Source organism: Barbus barbus, assembly GCF_936440315.1.
Source record: "Barbus barbus genome assembly, chromosome: 11".
In the NCBI taxonomy this organism is placed as follows: domain Eukaryota; kingdom Metazoa; phylum Chordata; class Actinopteri; order Cypriniformes; family Cyprinidae; genus Barbus; species Barbus barbus.
Genome location: NC_136739.1, coordinates 20,929,507 through 20,950,142, shown reverse-complemented (window position 1 = coordinate 20,950,142; position 20,636 = coordinate 20,929,507). Strand labels below are relative to the sequence as shown.

At 37.9% G+C, this 20,636-nt stretch overlaps 2 protein-coding genes across 4 annotated transcripts; one reads left to right on the top strand and one right to left on the bottom strand.

Moving 5' to 3' along the window:
- Positions 1-552: 552 nt before the first annotated feature.
- Positions 553-7,276, top strand: LOC306876746 (60 kDa heat shock protein, mitochondrial-like). Its single transcript, XM_079428132.1, has 11 exons — positions 553-652; positions 2,337-2,512; positions 2,624-2,959; positions 3,043-3,138; positions 3,234-3,327; positions 3,588-3,756; positions 4,090-4,189; positions 4,374-4,619; positions 4,701-4,875; positions 4,970-5,148; positions 5,739-7,276. Exons 2-11 carry the CDS (start codon positions 2,339-2,341, stop codon positions 5,886-5,888), a joined length of 1,719 nt encoding a protein of 572 aa, XP_079284258.1. The 5' UTR covers positions 553-652; positions 2,337-2,338; the 3' UTR covers positions 5,889-7,276.
- LOC306876747 (coenzyme Q-binding protein COQ10 homolog B, mitochondrial-like) lies at positions 7,227-19,483 on the bottom strand. 3 transcript variants are annotated; one of them, XR_013784850.1, is made up of 6 exons: positions 19,304-19,483; positions 17,427-17,579; positions 15,205-15,397; positions 14,972-15,073; positions 8,667-9,789; positions 8,307-8,369 (listed from the first exon to the last, which is right to left on the bottom strand). XR_013784850.1 is itself a non-coding variant. In XM_079428133.1 (5 exons), the coding sequence occupies exons 1-5, from the start codon at positions 19,402-19,404 to the stop codon at positions 9,622-9,624; spliced, it is 717 nt and encodes a 238-aa protein (XP_079284259.1). In that variant the 5' UTR covers positions 19,405-19,483; the 3' UTR covers positions 7,227-9,621. The 3 variants fall into 3 exon arrangements, 1 of the variants encoding a protein (XP_079284259.1); XM_079428133.1 differs by having other exon boundaries at positions 7,227-9,789; XR_013784851.1 differs by lacking the exons at positions 8,307-8,369; positions 8,667-9,789 and adding an exon at positions 13,129-14,256 and having other exon boundaries at positions 14,733-15,073.
- Positions 19,484-20,636: the final 1,153 nt, after the last annotated feature.

The window sequence follows — 20,636 nt, the reverse complement described above, 5'->3', positions numbered from 1 at the left end:
TCGCTAAACGTGCACAGACATTTAAATATATTTTTTAATTGTTTCAAAGGCATTGTTGATTACAAATAACACACGAAAGGTAGTAAAAAGCTGCCTAAATAGGGAACTAAATAATAAATAAATAATAATATTAACCCACTCTAAATACTAAATAATTATACAATATAAATACGAATTTATTGACTTATATAAATCAATATATTATATAATATATAAGACTTTAAAACAAAATCAAAGAAATTTGTAAAACGCAATAGCATTTTTTGTTGCACAATCTTGAACTCTGGCGTCTTTTTTTCTCCAATAGAATCTGCGAAAATTCTCGAATTTGTCGCCCCGGAACGAGCACAACAACAATATAATGGGCTATTTTAATTTATCTTGATTATAAATTCCTTCAGTATGAACGAAGTATGTTGAATGACATTGAAACAAAAAGCAAATCAAGGCATCTATGTATTTAAGAGCTTAATGCGTATCTATTGTTTGATAATAGTGGGTTATTCAGATGCCAGGGCGGGGGGAGGTTACCCGGATGAAGAACACATGTGAGTTCAGTGTAACTGCAGCAGCTCTGAAGCGGCTCCTCTTCTTATATCATTCAGTCTGACGGACACGCGCATCCTTTCTTTCGCCTCCAGATCACTCTGCAGTAAGTCAATTTTAGCATTATACTCATTTGTAAAAGCCTATAAACATACTAAACCGCATAACGCTATTTACTGGCCTGGTAATATAAAGATTAATGAGATCGAAGAGGCAGATATGTAACACGTAACATCATTTTGTAATGCCAGAGCTGTCAGTTGGTTCTGTCGAGTAGTGCATGTTTATTGTGTAATTAGCTGTTATTTAATCATATCGTATTCTGGAACATTTATACTTTTATGGCAGATGCTGATGGTGCTCATTATACTAACTGGCATGAGTGCAACAAATATAGTATGCATATCACGTGCATTGCTTGACAATTATAATGCATCAGTGTCATATCTACTTAACTGACGACTACTTTATTAGCAAAATAATAAAGCCCAGTCTTAATGAATTATAGTGGTGCTTATAGCTTGCATGCTAACTATAGCAAATTCTATGAAATTGAGGCCTAAGAATTTTACACATGTTATGTTTGGAATATTTAATCGGTGTCAGGGCTACAATAGTTAGTTTTGCTAAAAGAAAAGGAGTACCCCGGGAACTTTGTAACCTGAACACATGGGGATGAAAGGGATCATTTCCGTCTCTGTCGTGACGCGGAGTGATTTTGACCTTGTGACGCCCTGAACACACGTGGGGGGGATGAAAGACCACTGCATGAACATTAACACACTTCAGTTTAGTGTAATTATTGCCTGCGTTCGTTGCTTTTTAAAACTTTTCCCCCTTTTTTTTTTTTTTTTTTTTTTTTTTTGGTTGATCTGGCTTTTCGAAACATTGTAGTAACTGTCCAGGTGAACCATGCCAGTGGTGATTATCACCTCGTATTTTCTAAAGCAACGTTTTAACGCAAAGCCTTGGTATTTTGAACACGAAATATGATGAAGATAAGTTAATGAATGAATCAGGCAAAGATTCATATAACGCTTGCAGGGACCAGCGGGGGCAAAGACTAATTTTTGGCATCCGGATTTGTTCTCATGTGACCTCAACACAAGACTTGAATTTTTTTTCAGTGGTTTAGGTGGGAAAGGGGGTTTGGGAGGTTGAATATCATACATAAAATGTCTCTACTGCCTGGCCGATATCAATTCAATTATGAGAAATGACGCTCGTATGTCAGCCAATCAGAAACGGCTCTCTGCCAACATCAGCCAATGCCGTGGGTTTTGGGCGGGGCTACCAAATCAGTTCTCAACCAGGGATCAAGGAGAAAATTCCGAGGGTGCCTCAAGATGACTTAAAATTATTTTAAATGACAAAACAACTAAAAATAAAGAGAATTTAAAAATATATATTTTAATTTATCTATGGCCATTGAAAACATGAATACATGAGAGAGCCTTATTAAAGTGTTATTCTAGACTCTGAAAAGTTAAATTAATAAAATCTTGTGGGCATCTTTTAAAAGAATATCCTTTTTTTTCTAGTCATGCCAAGCTCTAAAATATTTTATCAAGTAGAAGTCAGGAGTAAGAAAAAAAAGTCCTTATTACTAATCCTTATCCAATAAATCACAAACAACTGGATAAAGAGCCCTTGAAAACTGTGGACAAAATTATTGGATTATTTTTTTCTTTTTTTTATATTATCTTTATTTTTTATTATAATGATGCAAAACTCACTCATCATGAATAATCTGAATAAAAAGTGTTCTACTTCTACTCTCTTTCTCATAGAAATGCTGCGTTTACCCAGTGTAATGAAACAGATCAGGCCAGTGTGCAGGGCGCTGGCCCCACACCTGACCCGTGCGTATGCCAAGGACGTCAAGTTTGGAGCAGATGCCCGCGCCCTCATGCTCCAGGGCGTTGACCTGCTGGCTGATGCTGTGGCCGTCACCATGGGACCAAAGGTATACAGAGTTTAATCAGTCGCCAGGGGAACAGCAGATATGTTACTCCTCTTAAAGTCACATTTATAATCATTAATGGCAGGAACAACTAGATTCGCCTCTCTCCCTCAGGGTCGCAACGTTATCATTGAGCAGAGCTGGGGCAGCCCCAAAGTGACCAAAGATGGTGTCACAGTTGCCAAAAGTATCGACTTGAAGGATAGGTATAAGAACATCGGGGCCAAGCTGGTGCAGGACGTGGCCAACAACACTAACGAGGAGGCTGGAGACGGCACCACAACGGCCACAGTTTTGGCCCGTGCTATTGCCAAGGAGGGATTTGACACCATCAGCAAAGGCGCCAACCCTGTGGAGATCCGTAGAGGAGTCATGTTGGCGGTGGAAGAAGTCATCAATGAACTCAAGAAACTCTCCAAGCCAGTCACAACACCAGAGGAAATTGCTCAGGTAAGAAGTGTTCTAAAAATGCGCACCAAGTATGGTAGTTTTTTTTGTTGTTGTTTGTTTCTGTTAATCTTTCTTTGTTATAGGTGGCCACTATTTCTGCCAATGGAGACACTGAAGTTGGTAACATCATCTCCAATGCTATGAAGAAAGTGGGCCGCAAGGGTGTTATTACAGTGAAGGTAGGCTGCTACAGCAGAAGTAGTATTTAGAACAGGTGGAATGATGGTTTGATCCTTAAAATACCTCACACTTGGGCTGTAATTCTTGTTTAAAGGATGGTAAAACCCTACATGATGAACTTGAGATCATTGAGGGCATGAAGTTCGACCGTGGCTACATTTCTCCTTACTTCATCAACACAGCTAAAGGTGTGTATTTTGTAATAAAAGGTCGTGTGTTTGTACCTGTAGGAATTGGATAGTTCACCCAAGAATGAATTTTGTCATAATTTACAAACCCGTATGCTTCTATGGAGGTCAGTGGGGGCCAACAACTGTTTGGTTCTTCAGAATATATTCTTTTGTGTCTGGAACGACATGAGGGTGGGTAAATGATGGCAAATTGTAATTTTTGGGTGAACCATTCCTTTAAGGCTGGAATGACAACAGCATATATTCTCTATTTGCAGGCCAGAAGTGTGAGTTCCAGGATGCTTACTTGCTTCTGAGTGAGAAGAAGATCTCCAGCGTACAGAGCATCGTGCCAGCATTGGAACTTGCCAACCAGCATCGCAAGCCTCTGGTCATCATTGCTGAAGATGTGGACGGAGAGGCACTCAGCACTCTGGTCCTCAACAGGTTTGTCTCTAAAACCTTAGCACAACAAGAAGTTTGCAAGAAATGCATGGAAAAGATAAACATGAAATATAATAAGGTTTTATTAAAACTGATTTCCAGAAATGTGGATTCTTTCAGAATCCAGCTTTCAAAATATTTGGCTTTTTTAATTTTTTTATTAAAAATATTATATATTTATTTTCTTAATGACATTGGCTGATAAATTGCCAGAGAGATATCAAAGTAACAACTGTAGTAAACCTTTTTTTGTAAGGTATGGTCCTTTTGAGGTTTTAGAATAGGCTGTTATTTAAAGATTCTGGGTTAAAGGTCAATGCGAAAACTCACCAACAGGTTGAAGGTTGGACTTCAGGTCGTTGCAGTCAAGGCTCCAGGATTCGGGGACAACAGGAAAAACCAGCTGCAGGATTTGGCAATTTCCACTGGAGGCACTGTATGTGCCTAAGCTTTTGTCTTCATCTGTATTCATTAAATTAATTAATGGTTCATTTAAAATATCTAATTTATGCAATGCTTTAACATATTGTATTATGGCATGTATCATCTCTTGAGGTACTTGCCATTGCCCATAAGAACATGATAAAGTCTGTTAACACACCTGACCTGTGTGTTTTCAGGTGTTTGGTGATGAGGCTGTGGGTCTGGCCATTGAAGACATCCAGGCACATGACTTTGGCAGAGTCGGCGAGGTCACCGTAACAAAGGATGACACAATGCTCCTCAAAGGCCGTGGTGATCCAGCAGCCATTGAGAAGCGTGTGGATGAGATCGCTGAACAGCTGGAGAGCACAAACAGTGACTACGAGAAGGAGAAACTCAACGAGCGTCTGGCCAAGCTCTCTGATGGAGTGGCTGTGATTAAGGTATGAAAGCAGGAGGAATGTATCATTCTTTGTTAGTATAATGCATCCATCCTAATGATAGAAAATCATTCTCTTCATTAGGTTGGAGGAACAAGTGATGTTGAAGTGAATGAGAAGAAAGACCGTGTCACTGATGCACTGAATGCCACTCGAGCTGCTGTGGAGGAGGGAATCGTTCTTGGAGGAGGATGTGCCCTGCTGCGCTGCATGCCAGCCCTGGACAACATCAAGCCAGTCAATGATGATCAAAAGATTGGTAACGACTAAAGTGTAGATCTCATCCTCCAGATGTCCTGTAAGAAATAACCCTCTGTTAACTTCCCCAAACTGACGTTGTTTTGCTCTTAAAGGTATCGACATCATTCGCAGAGTGCTTCGTATTCCAGCAATGACTATTGCCAAGAATGCAGGAGTTGAGGGCTCTCTGGTGGTGGAGAAGATCTTGCGGAGCGCTCCAGAGATTGGATATGATGCTATGAATGGAGAATATGTCAACATGGTTGAAAGAGGCATTATTGACCCCACAAAGGTGTGTATTTGGGATTCACAAACTTATAAGTAATGTGTCAGAGTGGTTTCTGTTAATTAATATCTTGACGTACGAGATATATTTACAATACTGCCCTACATTATATTCAGTAATGTTCAAACGTTTTTTTTTCTTTATTATTCGTTTTGAAAACCGTTGTGTTGCTTTTATTTTTAAAGAATTAATTGAATAGAAAGTTCAAAAGAACAGCATTTGTTTGAAACCGAAATTTAAAGTTTTCAATTTTATTTTGATCAGTTTAATGCCTTCTTGTTTAAAAGCATTTATTTCTTTAAAACAAAGTCTTACTGACATCACATTTTAATGTTTTTGATGTGATGCCTAGTAGATGATAATGTACTGTCTAAATCCTTTTGTAGCATTTAAATCATTTTTACTTTAGCTTTTACTATTACTATAATCAAATAGTATTGCATTTTAATATTTGCCTTTCATCAGTTATTGGGCATGAAATTCAAATAATTATTGACTTATCAGTATCAGCCAGAATTGTAATGATGGTGCTTCCCTATTAAAAACACAATGCTCCTTATGTTCAGTAAGTGTATTGTCTTTGTCGCCCCCTGCAGGTTGTGAGGACTGCACTGCTAGATGCTGCAGGTGTTGCCTCTCTGCTGGCTACTGCTGAAGCCGTTGTCACCGAGATACCAAAGGAGGAGAAGGACATGCCGGCTGGAGGAATGGGTGGAATGGGAGGCATGGGAGGCATGGGATTCTAAACCGATCTGCACTGACTTTAGTGAAAGGGTTGTGGGCAGGGGACATGATTTGCCCCTCCCTTTCAACTTGGAAAAACCTGCCGAAATTGAGTGCTGCTGGTCTGATCATGGAGCAAAAGAAATGGACCGTACAGTCTCCCATCCTTCCACCGCTATATCCAATCTTATCTCTACTCATGGCTGAAGACGTCACTCTACCGCTTGAAAGACAAGTTCTTGATAATGTGACCATAGAGAGTCTGTCTGCCTTTGTTCTATAACATTGTGCTCACCAACATCTAATGGGAAAGTGCATTTAACATATTGCTTACTGTCATGCTCTTGTGTTGTACGAATGTTGAATCAGACCATCTGTAGGGGCTTTAAAAGCCAGATGTTCAGGTTAAAGTTTGTTTTCATGAGCAAGAATGTAGTAGGAACTTTGACCAGTTGTATCTATAAAAAAAAAAAAAAAATCCACTTCATTGATCAGTTCATGTTTTTTTTTTGTACACGGTTCATTGATTCATATATAAATAAACCCCTCATTTGAGGATTACACAACTGTGACGGAGCAAGTACTTGTTTTGCCTTCAATTGTTACTTTAGTTTTTATCACTGAAAAGAAATATGTTGATATCATCTTAAAGAATTGTGACGTTTTCCTGTGGTCCTGGTTTCGCTTCTTAAAGGAATAGTTCTCCAAAAAAAAAAAGTCATTTACCCACCTTCATGTTTTTCTAAACCTCTACGACTTTATATTATATTTTGAAAGTCAGAGAGGTCCAAAACAACATTCTACAGCAGTGTTCCTCAAATCTTTCCCTGGAGGGCCAATCTGCTGCAGAGTTTAGCTCCAACCCTGAACAAACTCACCTACCTGTGATTTTCTAATGAAATTGAAGACTCTGATTAGCACACTCAGGTGTGTTCGATTAGGGTTAGAGCTAAACTCTGCAGGAGCGGGCCAGATTCGAGGATGCCTGTTCTACAGCATTGAACAGCATTTTGTTTTTTTTCTTTCAAAATCTCTTTTGGTTGATGACTATTTTAATTTTTGAGTGAACTGTCCCTTTAAATCTGAGGGTTGAACATCTTTTGGTCAAGCCTAGAGTTTGGTTGGAAGGTTGAGTGGAGGGATGGGTGAACTTGTTGCACAGCAGTTTTTACAACAGCCATGCAAGTGTATGCCCAATGTAATATTGAATACAATTAGTGTGAAGTTATTCTAAACATCTAACTTTTGAGTAGTGGTACAGAATAGTAAAAAAAACCTGCTGTCTATTAAGAGAATTACTTGTTTGTTTTTAAAGCTACATTCTCTGTGAATGTGCAACAATGATCATTCAACAATGTTTTGTACAATAGTCATTAATTCTGTATTTTTTATTTAATAAAATTCAGTGTTCAAAAAGAAATGAGTTTTATCCTGTTAATGTCTTAGCCAATCAGGGGTTTCCTTCTCAGAAATTTTACATTGAAAATATTTGTATAAATCAACTTCAAAGTGATAAACGTCTCGCTGTGGTATAGCCTGACAATTAACACATATCATTAATTCGGCATAAAATGGCACTCACAACTAAGGCCAAGCCTTGATTTTTGAGAATTGATTGGATTGTGAAAAGTGGGCATTCCATACCAGAATACTCTCCTTAAAACATCAGCAGTCTCGGTGACGTCTGAAAAAGCTATTGTCTTAAAAGTGAAGCAAACTACATTTAGACTACTACAAAGACAAACATTTGTTCGGGACCAGAAACATGTTAAGAAATAGGTTCACTGATTTCATGTTAAGTCTTAACTTGTTGACTATTACGTGAATAATACAGCAACACTCTCTCTTTTAATAAGTAATTAAAGTAGATGTTCACCCTTCAGCGTTCACTGATTTGCAAGCTGCATTCACATTTGAAATTACCAGTGAATAACAAAAATATTGGCTGTTTACACAAAGTATCTAACAGATCTGCTGCTGCTGCTGCTAAGAAAAATATTATACTGCACATTTAAAACCGTTTTAATAACTTTCAGTAATCAGTTAACAATAATATATGAATGTGTTCCTTCAGATTACAATAAAACGTCTATCTGCTTAATTACTATTCCAATGGCTATTTTGATATAATACTATTAATTAGCATTTCTTCAGGATGTATTCTGTGAGCAGTATGCATATTTTTACATATTTAAAAATAAAAGTGGTATGCAGCATACTGTAGATCCTGCACATTTTGCATAATGTTAATATTTCATTCCAACCGAGCCAAAGAGTTGCAATTAGATGTCAATGCCATCACTGTCACTGGCCACTGGGGGTCATGACACAGGTTACTCAGAAGCACTCTAATATTATCCCTCACATGATCACCCTATTTTGAGAGTGGAAACTAGTCAGAACCAGATGTTGACAAACAAACAGACACAAGGCTTGGTTTTACATATAAAAATAGTTTATAAACCATGCAGGCAGGATATATATTCACCCACAACACACCTCAACTGAAACAAGCAAAAAAGAAGAGATCCCAAAAACAGAAACAAAGAAAGAGAGAGAGAGAAAAAAAGAGATTATCCATTTGTTTTTTATAGCTCAATTGTACACTAAAGTTTAGTCTGTGGTCTAACACTGGATATGTACACGTGGTTAACCCATAACCAAAATAAATACAGGATACTCGTATACATGTTTTTAAGATAATGATAAATAATATGCAACCTTCTCTGTAAAAGGCAGTAAGCATGTGGAAGCGAGCAAGGTATGGACTGGAATCTTTAAAGGTCTGTGTTGATGGATACCTCACTACAATCTGATGAGAGCTCTGGGAAAGTTTTGCTACGTTCCACTCCGTTTCCCAGAGTTTGGGCCCTTTTAGAAGCAGTGGATATCATAGCTGGGTGAGCAGTCTGTTAAAAACAACATAGAAACATATTGCACACCTCCAGGAGAGAAAAGCAGTCTTTAATCTGGACACTTAAAATCATCTGAGGAGTGAACATGAGCACCTCTGCCAGGACTAAACTGTGTGAAATGGTATAACGCAAGGCGGTGTGGTGAAAGGCAGCCTCTTAGCGTTTATTTTTCATGCCCTTTTTGTGCTGGTATGCAAGAATACAACAGACCTGAGTCCAGTGTGTAGCCTTGATACCCTGATAGCACTTTGTGCATTTGGCTGCAGCAACAGTCAGTCTTCCGCACGCGACGCACAAACTCAAGTTGAGTCTCCTCATCCCTTTCTTGAAATCTTAAAGGATCACCTAAAAGCTTTTCAATAAATACATCACTCACCTGTCGTATAAACTGTGTAACATGACAATCTTTCCATAAAATCTCATAATAACATCCTCTCGAAGAAACCCATGACCTTCGTCTATTGTGTCATTCATGTAGCCATTATGGTTTTTGGCAGCTGTTTTAAAAACCATCTCATGGTCCTCATATTAAAAATATATTCGGCTCAAGGTGCCATACTAATAGCGGGTTTTAAAAAGTTAACATGGAGGTAGTGGAGCAGGGCTCAGTGGGCACAAAGCCCTCCATGAAAAGATCCAGCCACTTTTGTTTTTTATCATAAAAAAAAAATAAAAAATGAAATCAACTGGTTTGTTTGGACCAGGCACTGACGATATTCAGGCACACAGAGCTCCCGCTCTCTCAACTGTCTTTGTAATAGTCTAAATGTATGCTTTCAATAAAACCCCCAGTTCCCTGCACAACAACCCCCTCCCCATCCGTCTGAAGCTGTGGAATGAACTACGTGTGGTGGACCTCGTGGAACATCAGTTCGCGTGGGATCTGTGTCTCCGGGCCGTATAGCTTGGAAGCTCGCCGCTCAAAGGCCGACACCATCTGCTTCACAACCTCGTCGAAGAAAACTGTGGCCAACTGAGAATGCAGGAGTGAGCGGAACTCAAAGGAAATCTAGGGACAGACAGAAGCAGGGAATCAACATTTGGTAGAAATTTCACGAACTGATTCACAGACAGTTTTAGTCTGACATTTAAAAATGCTAAGATTCCATATGTAAAACCCATAAACCTTTCAAGACAGAGCTAACATAAGCTCTAAGGTTGTTAAATGATGGCACAAGCTTGTGTGAAAGTCAGTGTGATGACTTAAATAACAACTACAAAATATGTTTAACAGTCAAACTCTAGAAAGGAAATTGATTGGTGGATCTTGCAAAAATGATGTTACCATTAAATATTCCAAGTCGTGTGTTTTTGTAGTATAGCATAATCAAGACAAAACTCAGATTCTTTTACAGTATTAGTAATTCTTAATGGGAGGAGTAGATCTTTACTTTCCTCATAATAAAAGCCCACTAAACAGTCTTTTTAAAAATTATGAATTAATTTATGAATTACGACTTATCAAAAAGTCGTAATTCATAAATGTTATGGCTCATCTCAAAGGATTTTACTTTAAGACTTTTCAGAAATACTAGAGAAGGTGAATGGAATTCAAAGCTCACTGGTCCTTAAGCTCAAATCTGCTTGCATGATATATGAGAAAAGCTTCTGTTTACCACATTTAAAGGGACAGTTCACCCAAAATTGAAAATTGTCATTAATTACTCACCCTCTTGTCGTCCCAAACCTGTAAGACCTTTGTTCAGCTTCAGAACACAAATTAAGATATTTGATGAAATCCGAGATTTCTCTTACCCTCCATAGACAGCAAGGATCCTAAGACGATCAAGGCTCAGAAACATATCAACTCATATGTGACATCAGTGGTTCAACTATAATTTTACGAAGCTACGAGAATACTTTGTGCGCAAATACAACAATTAAGACTTTATTCAACAAAATTCATCTACTCCGCGTCACCCTATAGTGCCATTTTAGAGACTTAAAAGTATGCTGTTCTGTGTCAGCAGCACCGTGCGCAGATACGCTGTTCACACTTTGATCTGAATGTAAACAATGAATCCGTAAATACGGTGCATGCATTGTTTACATATGTGATACTCTCCAAAATGGCGCTATAGGGTGACGCGGAAGAGACAAATTGTTGAATTAAGTTGTTAGTTTTATTTTCTTTGCACACAAAATATATTCTTGGAGCTTCGTAAAATTACGGTTGAACCACTAATGTCACATGATTTATTTTAACTATGTCCTTGCTACGTTTCTGGACCTTGATCATGTTAGGATCCTTGCTGTCTATGTGAGGGTCAGAGAGCTCTCGGAATTCAGATCTTACAGGTTTGGAAAGACACGAGGGTGAGTAATTAATGACAGTTTTCATTTTTGGGTGATTTTTTTTAATGGTGTATTCACACCTGTCTTGTAGGGATGCACGATATTATCGGACTGATATCGAAATCGGCCGATAATGACTTTAAATGTAAATATCGGCATCGGCCTGACATGCAAAATTATGCCGATATGTCTTGCCGATAAGGGGAAAGGGTTAACTCGCATGTGCTCAGGGTGTGCTAGCGATTAGATCACGTCAGCAATGTGGCTCATTCTTGAAGCAAAGTTTTGTCTGAATGATGAATAGATTGACTGTTTTGGATCGCTGCATTTAATGTGTGAAGGCATGTACAGAATGACGCGTTCGGTGTGGGATAGAGTAAACAGTTATAGCACAAGCAGGGGCAGCAGTGACAGCCTCCCCCAGGTCCTAATGCCCGTTCGGTAAGTAGTTTTAATAGTAGGGGCGCTGTTGGCCTACTTCTAATTAAATTAAAAGTAAAATGGCCTACATAAATAACATTTAGACTGTGTTTCTGATTAAATAAAGCAGTAATTGATGTAATAAAATAAGTATGTTTTGATTTAATGGTCAGAAGCTATAGCTTACATGGAAAAAAAAAAAAAAAAAAAAAAAAAACACAAACATGACAATTGTAAATTAAATAATTTTATATATACTGATTTATTCATTAATGTGCAATGTTTTATTTTTTAAACAAATCATGAGCTCTAAAAGATTTTCAGAATTTTTACAACTCTTGTTTTAGACCATCTACAAATGTTAAATCTTAAAATAAAATATTAGGGTTAACACTGCATCTTTCTGGGGGAAAAAATGCAGCGATTGATATAGTTGATTTATATTTATTTTCAAAGCTTCAATGTACTGTTAAAAAACCTTTATTATTTTTTATTTAATTCTAATAAATAAGTTCTTGTTAAAAACTAACCAAAATTAATAATATTTTGCTTATAATTTCTGCACAGGAGAGACTTGGTGTTGTTTCCAAACAAAAGGAAATATATCGGTATCGATATCGGCCAAAATGAGTTGAAAAATATCGGCATATCGAATATCGGCAGAATTCCAATATCGTGCATCCCTACTGTCTTGTTTGCTTCGATTCCCCTCTTGGTGCGGATCTTTTGGGCAGGTGTGAATATAGCAATTGCACTCGGGTACGCACCAAACAACCGTACCAAGACCTTTTACCTTTGTAATGGCATCTTTTCTAACTTTATTAAAAGTATGTCATCTTTTGTCAAATTCAAAAAAATATTAATAAGCTTTTATAATTTCTAATTAAAACAACAGAATAAAAACAAGTAGAATAAGAAATAAAATAAGATACCAATCAAATGAAATCAGTATTTAAGAAATAAATTTGTACTACAGAGGTGGCACAGAAGAACAAACACAAGTGGCTTGTAGTTGTATTTTCAGACGTTTAATGAGACTCAGAGGTTGCATAAGTGCAATTAAATTCATAAATTCATGTTGAGGTTCATGTTTTAAATATACAATTTTGAAAGTAGAAATATAAAAAAAAAAAAAAAGTAATTAAACCAAAACTCCCAGTAGGTGATGGGATGTAACTGGTTTTATCACTGAATCATTCATTTAATTGATTGGTTCGAACGCTGATTCATTCAGGAATGAAGTACATGACTGTCTTTATGAATGGGTAATTGAATTATTGACTCACTAGATTCATTTAAAAACGCAGTTCATTCATAAACGAAACACCGCTGTGTTTGAATGGAGATGCGCAGCGGCTTGGCTGGGACTGTTTCAAACTATTTTCGTTGATGAAAAAGAGCAAAATAAGGCAATAGTGTTGTAGTCAGACAATATAAGTCACTTAATATTAACTTCTTGTTTAATGAACTGTTGTATTAAATCAATATCACATTTGCAAACTCCCTTAAACATTAAAAGCTGTCACTCATCTTAGTTCATCACAATCTCACAAAACACCATTATAATCAACGAAGCTCCTTATACTGCACAATGAATCTCTTATTTACACTGTCTACACTTTTTTTTTTTTATGTGATGCATTACGCAACGCTGCAAAAACACGTCAATACATTAGAAACCTTTAAAGCTCCCTCAGCACAAACATGCTGATTGGGTCAGCCGCACAGGTGCTCCTAAATATTTTTTCATAGTCGCACGCAGTAGTTTTCAGTCGCAAATGCAACTGAAATGGTCGCACTGTAGAGCCCTGGCTTTAAGTATTTCATATCTATATATTTTATTTTTGGCAAGTCATAATTACAACATCGTATGACATTGTCTCATATGATGCTCATAAGTTTCTTCATATTGCGTTATCATCTCATAACAGCAAATCAGTAAAAGAATAAAAATTGCACTACGAAAGATTTTTACACTTCCTGTTTTTCCCTGGTTGAGAATTTCTGTCCAATGAACGGATAACCTTAGCATACATGTGGTTTTGTTTACAATTTCTGGTTCACTTGCAAAAAGGGCAGTGTGAAAGCAAACCGCACCAAACAATAAAACAAATAAATAACCATCATTGTATTTGGTCCGAACCAAAGCAAGTGAACTAGCGGACTTTCCTGGTGTGAATACACTCAAAGTATAAGAAACAGTATCAGTCTTGGTAAGCACCCTAAAATATACTTAATATTAAAATTTAAATATACACTCACCGGCCACTTTATTAGGTACACCTGTTCAATTGCTTGGTAAGACAAATTGCTATTCAGCCAATCACATGGCAGGAATGCATTTAGGCATCTAGATGTGGTGAAGACGACTTGCTGAAGTTCAAACCAAGCATTAGAATGGGGAAGAAAGGGCATTGAAGTGACTTTGAACGTGGAATGGTTGTTGGTGCAGACGGGCTGGTCTGAGTATTTCAAAAACTGCTGATCTACTGGGATTTTCACCCACAACCATCTCTAGGGTTTACAGAGAATGGTTCGAAAGAGAGAAAATATCCAGTGAGCGGCAGTTGTGTGAACGAAAATGCCTTGTTGATGTCAGAGGAGAATGGGCAGACTAGTTAGAGATGATAGAAAGGCAACAGTAACTCAAATAACCACTTGTTAAAACCAAGGTATGCAGAATACCATCTCTGAACGCACAACACGTCGAACCCTGAAGCAGATGGCCTACAGCAGCAGAAGACCATACCGGGTGTTGCTCCTGTCAGCTAAGAACAGGAAACGGAGGCTACAATTCGCACAGGCTCACCAAAATTGGACAATAGAATTGGAAAAACGTTGCCTGGTCTGATGAGTCTCGATTTCTACTGCGACATTCAGATGGTAGGTTCAGAATTTGGCATAAAGAACATGAAAGCATGGATCCATCCTGTCTTGTCTCAACGGTTCAGGCTGGTGGTGGTAGTGGTGGTGTGGGGGATATTTTCTTGGCACACTTTGGGCCCCTTAGTACCAACTGAGCATCGTTTAAACGCCACAGCCTACCTGAGTATTGTTGTTGACCATGTCCATCCCTTTATGACTACAGTGCACCCATCGTCTGATGGCTACTTCCAGCAGGTTAATGCACCATGTCACAAAGCTCAAATCATCTCAGACTGGTTTCTTGAACATGACATTGACTTCACTTTACTCAAATGGCCTCCACAGTCACCAGATCTCAATCCAATCGAGCACCTTTGGGATGTGGTGGAATCATGGATGTGCAGCCGACAAATCTGCAGCAACTACGTGATGCTATCATGTCAATATGGACCAAAATCTCTGAGGAATGTTTCCAAAACCTTGTTGAATCTATGCAAAAGGGGTTCCAACCCGGTACGAGCAAGGTGTACCTAATAAAGTGGCCAGTGAGTGTACATTGCATTCCAGCTTCACCTGAGGATGATAAACCAAACTGTGCTTTTAATACTCACAGCAAAGTCAAGGGTGCATGTACGGGGGTAGCCAGGAAGACCAGGACTGAAGCGCCACACCGTCTCCAAGTTATTGAAAAGTTTTCCATCAGAGCAAGATGCCTGAAGATGCAAAAAAGTTAAAAACGACTTTCAGCTCATACACTTGATTGACAGCACAAGTATTATGAAGTATTGGTCTGCCATCAATCCATAAAATCGATCCACTTAAGAAAATAAAGTGATGTACATACCTTGACCAAATGCGGGCGAACTGTAGTAATGAGCGAGGTGTAGTTTTCTACAATAGGAGAGAAACCCACAGTCAGCTTGGCCTTGCAAAATCCAGAGCGGCGGAATATAACGTCTGAGCGCTTGCACCAGGGCACAAACAGCAGGTAGTCTTCTACTTTGGCCACAACCTCATACATTTCTTGCATCGAGTACCTGTGTGCCACAGAAAAGACTGTTAGTGTTAGGCAAGACAATACAATGGTGTCCTGTGTGCAAATGACATTAACATCAAATTGCTTAATTTTTGAGTTAGAAGTAGACTTCTTAGGGGGGTAGGATCTTTCTAAGCAAGTAAGTAGTCATTTAGGAGACACTTTAACTCAAAGTGACTTACAGTATACTAAATACATAGGAATAATCCAGGGTTAAGTGCTCATGGGCACAATAGTGATAGCTCATAAACTTTCTGATTGCCAGCCCTAAGCTTAAATTCATTATGCCACAACACTAACTCTGAATTTATAATCTGAGGATTACAATGACCTTTTTTATTAATCTAACTTTGGAGTCATGGCAGCTCATAACCTCACTGGATGCACGGTACGCTATATCAGTTTGGAATTGACTCACTGCTGGACGTCAATGCACAATGGAATCAAGACAGAAGAAAGGTCAAACACTGTTTACCATCAGATTTGTGTACACAGGGTCCAACAGAGGTAAACATGGATTTATCTTAAGTTTCAAGGTCTAATTTTTGAGCATTTTAAGACCTTCACGTTAAAGATAACAGATAAGATAAAATATTCATAGAAATGACTCAAGTCCCTCACTGCCTGCTTGTTAGCCACAATCCATCAAATATAAGCTTTTTGAAAATGTCCTTACTATATAGGTGCTCAGTTCTGTTCCTGGATATGCAAGTTTCCATTCAGTTCACGCTTTTATGCAAAGCTACCGACGGTAATTTTTTCCAACGACTTTTCCCTTAAGTAACATAGGGTTCAGTCAACAAGGGCACAATGGGGATGGAGTTTACTCTTTTACAACCTTCTGGTTACCAGCACTGTGCCTCTGGAGATCCACCTTCATGTAGGATCAATTTCCAACCTAGTCTCCGTTTAGACAACATGACCACCGACCACCTATAATCCACTCACTGACTGTCTCATGCGTACCACACACAAACATGGCCATCATAGTTCAAAAACCATTTGGATTAACTGGCTTCTATATAATTATTGGCAGTCTGGGCTCATCATTCACCTGGGGCCTGTTTCATAAAACAAGTTTACCAAATAAGTCAGGTTTATTTCAGTTAGTCTGACATACTGTCAGTTGATTTGGTTCAAAATAAATCAGACTAAAATAAGCCTGGCTTATTTGGTAAACTTATTTTATGAATCAGGCCCCTGGAAATGAAGGAATGTTTACAAGGATACTACAACAAGGCTTTTGGGGAAGAACTAATCACTGGATTTGCCAAAATCTCGAAATAATACCAATACGAGTTTTGCTTGAAGCACTAAATGCTACGGATACAAAGGGAAATTAAGACTAGTTGCAATCTTGCTCTTGAAGACCTTTCCTGCATCAGAATATGCACTTTTCTCTGACACAGTATGTAAAAAAAAAAAAAGAGAGGACATTTTACATATTGCCAAGGAAACCATCAAATTTCATAAATTAACCAAACTTTTAAATAAATGTAAAAAAACAAAAACAAATATAATTAATTAAAAGCGGGGAGAACTGTGAGCTAGGTGATGTGTTTCAAGTAGTTGTTTAACAACACAAGTGATTGGTTTTAGTTGTTGTTAGTATGTCATAGGTCAAATGAGTTTGTCCAGGAATACATTTATGGTACACACCTGCATAACTAACATACTTCACAGAGAGCAGACAAGTTCATCAAATTCAGTATGTGCACATGCGCTGTATTACAGCTGGAACTCAATTCTGCAGGACAGCTAATCTGGACTGAGCCCTCTGCTCTAAAATTTCAGGCTTCAAAAGAGTTTCCCAAGTAACTTGTGATGATGTGTGTAACCGGTACAGATCCATACTCCAATAACCCCAGATACCTAGAAAGCTGACACCAGATATTATTCCCATGCCCTATTACATAAACAACATTTCCAGGGACAATGGGGCTAAAGTAATCAGGGGCCTCAATACAAATTAAAAATTTAAAAATTAAAAAACAGATCATACACCATATCCAACTTGGTTGGGAACATACCCAATAATACGTCTTTCAGAGTACTCCTTTCTCTTGTTGAAGGACTCCGAGAGGTTGAAGAAGCCCCTGGCTGGAGCCACCATAGCACGACCTGACATAGCCCTGAAGAGGGGCGGCGCCCGGGTCATCAGTATCCCACATGAAGAGAGATATCTGTTGACATCAGTATCTTAATGAATGGTTGTTCATCTGTTATAATAAACTGTACAATAATTTCAACAAAAAAAAATGTATATTAAACGGAATACTATAAGAAACACTGCAATATGTACATCCTCTACTAAACTTGAGGTAGCCCTAACATACAACTGAACAATTGTTAATAAATGATATTAAAATTCTTATTAGAAACTCAACTGAGGATTTGAGTTGGCTAACAGAGTTAACAAAAATCTAAACTCTAAAATGCAAACAGCATGTGATAGCAAGTATGTGTTGCCTAGACGTAGTTGTGCAAATTGTATATGCAAAATTTAGGATTTAAGGCTTTTCTGTAAGGGTTTTCTGTATTGTCGTCTTTATTATGCACTGGTTAATTGAATTAACAAAGGCTCTGAATGACAAGCTTTTGAAATGCTAAAGAGGAGCTTAAAAAAGCCAGCTGTGTTGCAACCGGCCATTCAAATTAGACCACACAAGCAATCCGCAATAACAGCTGTTGTGCTTTGGAACATGTACTGCTTCATTTACACAGTTCATCATTAACTACAAAACTTTATGAAACAGTGCATTGCAGTGCAAGCAGTGGCAGGACCGGGGTTAAAGGAAACATAGGATAGGCATCCCATGACATGTTCACCTGCCCTCCATTGGTCAAGACACAAATCATAAGGAGAGCGTAATAACTGACAACCACAACAAAGTCAAGGGCAGTAGTAACCCACCATCCCATTAAAATGTGTCCAATGCATGTTGGCTCAATCACACACACATCTGAAACTCAAGGGGATGAGGCCTTGCTCTATAAATGGCACAATATCTCCTCAATGGAAAGAGTGGCAGCCAAATTCATTCAGTCGATGGTGACAGAGCAGTCTCCATCAGACACTTGACATGGCCTTATGCCAAGCAGTTATAGCATTTGGCTGCCAAGCACTTGGTTGGGGTACACCACATCCCTAGCCACAGGTGACAAACGTCACAGCTCGGCTTGTGCTGCAGACTCCTGTAAATGCATACCTGCAAAGGTGTTTGGAAAGAATTGATAATGAAATCATTTATACTATACACACTAATATATACGTTTGTGTGTGTGTGTGTGTGTGTGTGTGTTTGTGTACATGATGGGTGCCAAAATTTTCTTTTGCATTTCCCTAATAAAAAATTTGATTGCATTTGATCTGCAGCTATCTTAAATAAATGAATAATTCTGAATAAACACCAGCTGTATGCAGTTGGTAACCAGCTTTTCAAAAAAAAAAAGCATTTGGTTGCATCTGAGTTTAAAGCGACTTTAAATAAATAAATAACAAATCTACGCAGCTGATGAAAGTTATTCAAAAAATAATTAAAGCCTTTAACAAATACACCTGGTCAATTATATAATATCTTAACCTTGCCACTGTCACTTATTAGGCTTTCTGGCAACCAGTTACGTTATGTGACTCCCTCCCACCCCCTCCCAAAGTTTTTTTTTTTTTTTTTCTTTTTTTTACACATTTATTTGAGCACGTCATAAGTTATAATACATTGTTGGGCGATAAACAAAGGCTTTAATGACACAAATTTGTCATGTTGGCCTTAAATTTGCTCCAGCTGTAAGAGCGAAACTAACCGTCCAACTAACGAAAGCAGCTCGTGAGTTACTTCACTTAATCACTTCGATCTTCACATGAGCGCACATAGACAGTGCGAAACATTAAACCGTCGTTAATTACCTCACTCCATTCCTGCCCGGTGTTTCTCGACTGGCTGTGGACGGTAAGTTTCTGATACACTCTGCAACCGCTCTTCTCAAACACCGGGAGCCTCTCGCCATCTTCACTTCTCCTCTCTTTCGCCTCCCCTCCCGTCGACAACTCTTTTCCCGTCTCGAAGACCAGCCTTGTTGGAGACCCGCCCTGGGATCTCATTGGCTGAGGTTGTTTTCCTTGGCCTCTGATTGGTTCATTCTTTCGTCCGTCACACAGTTAGCCTACTGACGTAAGTGTTTTAATAGTGAAGAGAGATTGCGTGCGCAGTCACGGGATGCGAGATTGAGTTGCCCAGCCTGCGCGACCTACTAGTAAAGGTTACAGCTAAATTTGTTTGAGGACACAATGTAAAAGCATTAATAAGTTTAAAAAAGATAAAATACGTTGAAAAAAATGGTTTGGAAGAAAATACCTTATTTAGTTTTAAATGCATATGTCTGCCCCATTATATTTTTTGGTTTTTTTTTTTTTATTCGAAGAACTATAACATACATGTTATCAAGAAACAAAATAATAAAAAAAGGAAAAGAAAAAGATAGAAAGACTAATTACAACAAACAAAACAGTTGCCAGGGGGAGGAAAGTATTAAACTTAAAAAAAAAAAGAAATACATATATACACGTATATATAAAATCAAATAAATAAATTGTAAAATTCACAAACTTTCAAAGTTCTTACAGCTTTCTTATTCACTGATACTGAGTCCCTGATACTGTCAATATAAATACATATTTCAGTTAACAAAACCATAAAATTTAGTTTTTTATTGTTAAATTTACACTTATGAATGTGAAATTTGGTCAACAGAACAAGTAAATTAGGTAAAAGTACTGTTCCTCTTGGTCAGGATAGTCAGTAAAGCCTCAAATTTTTCCATAAGAGAGAAATAAACACTGAATATTCTCACTAATAAACTTTTGTACCTTACACCAAAGTGTAACTGAGTATGTACAGTGCCAAAATAAGTGCAAGGCAGTTTCCTCATATTCATTACAAAAAGTACTTACATTTATTCCTTTTTTAAATTTTTGTAAATAATGATTTGCTGGATAAAATCTGTGAATACGTTTATAAGAAACTTCTTTAACCTTATTTCTAAGATGATGTCTGCCCCATTATATATCTTGTTGTGGAAAAAAATAATATAAAAAAAAGTTATTGTTTTCGTCAGGTTTAACAGCATTACTTGCTGAAGTAAATGCTGATTGTCGGCATTTCCTGCTGCAAAAGTATTGCATTCCAATTACTCCAGTTTTCTGTGGTTATGAATGTCATTAGTCATAACTGTAGTTGGGT

Bases quoted from the DNA above. Each gene is read 5' to 3' on its own strand.
- LOC306876746 (XM_079428132.1), top strand. From the start codon at position 2,339: ATGCTGCGTTTACCCAGTGTAATGAAACAGATCAGGCCAGTGTGCAGG. The intron at 2,960-3,042 runs GTAAGAAGTGTT...TCTTTGTTATAG, and splicing joins CACCAGAGGAAATTGCTCAG to GTGGCCACTATTTCTGCCAA. The intron at 4,620-4,700 runs GTATGAAAGCAG...TCTCTTCATTAG, and splicing joins ATGGAGTGGCTGTGATTAAG to GTTGGAGGAACAAGTGATGT.
- LOC306876747 (XM_079428133.1), bottom strand. From the start codon at position 19,404: ATGGCGAGAGGCTCCCGGTGTTTGAGAAGAGCGGTTGCAGAGTGTATC. The intron at 17,580-19,303 runs GTAATTAACGAC...TGATGTCAACAG, and splicing joins CCGGGCAGGAATGGAGTGAG to ATATCTCTCTTCATGTGGGA. The intron at 15,074-15,204 runs GTATGTACATCA...TTGCATCTTCAG, and splicing joins TTCGCCCGCATTTGGTCAAG to GCATCTTGCTCTGATGGAAA.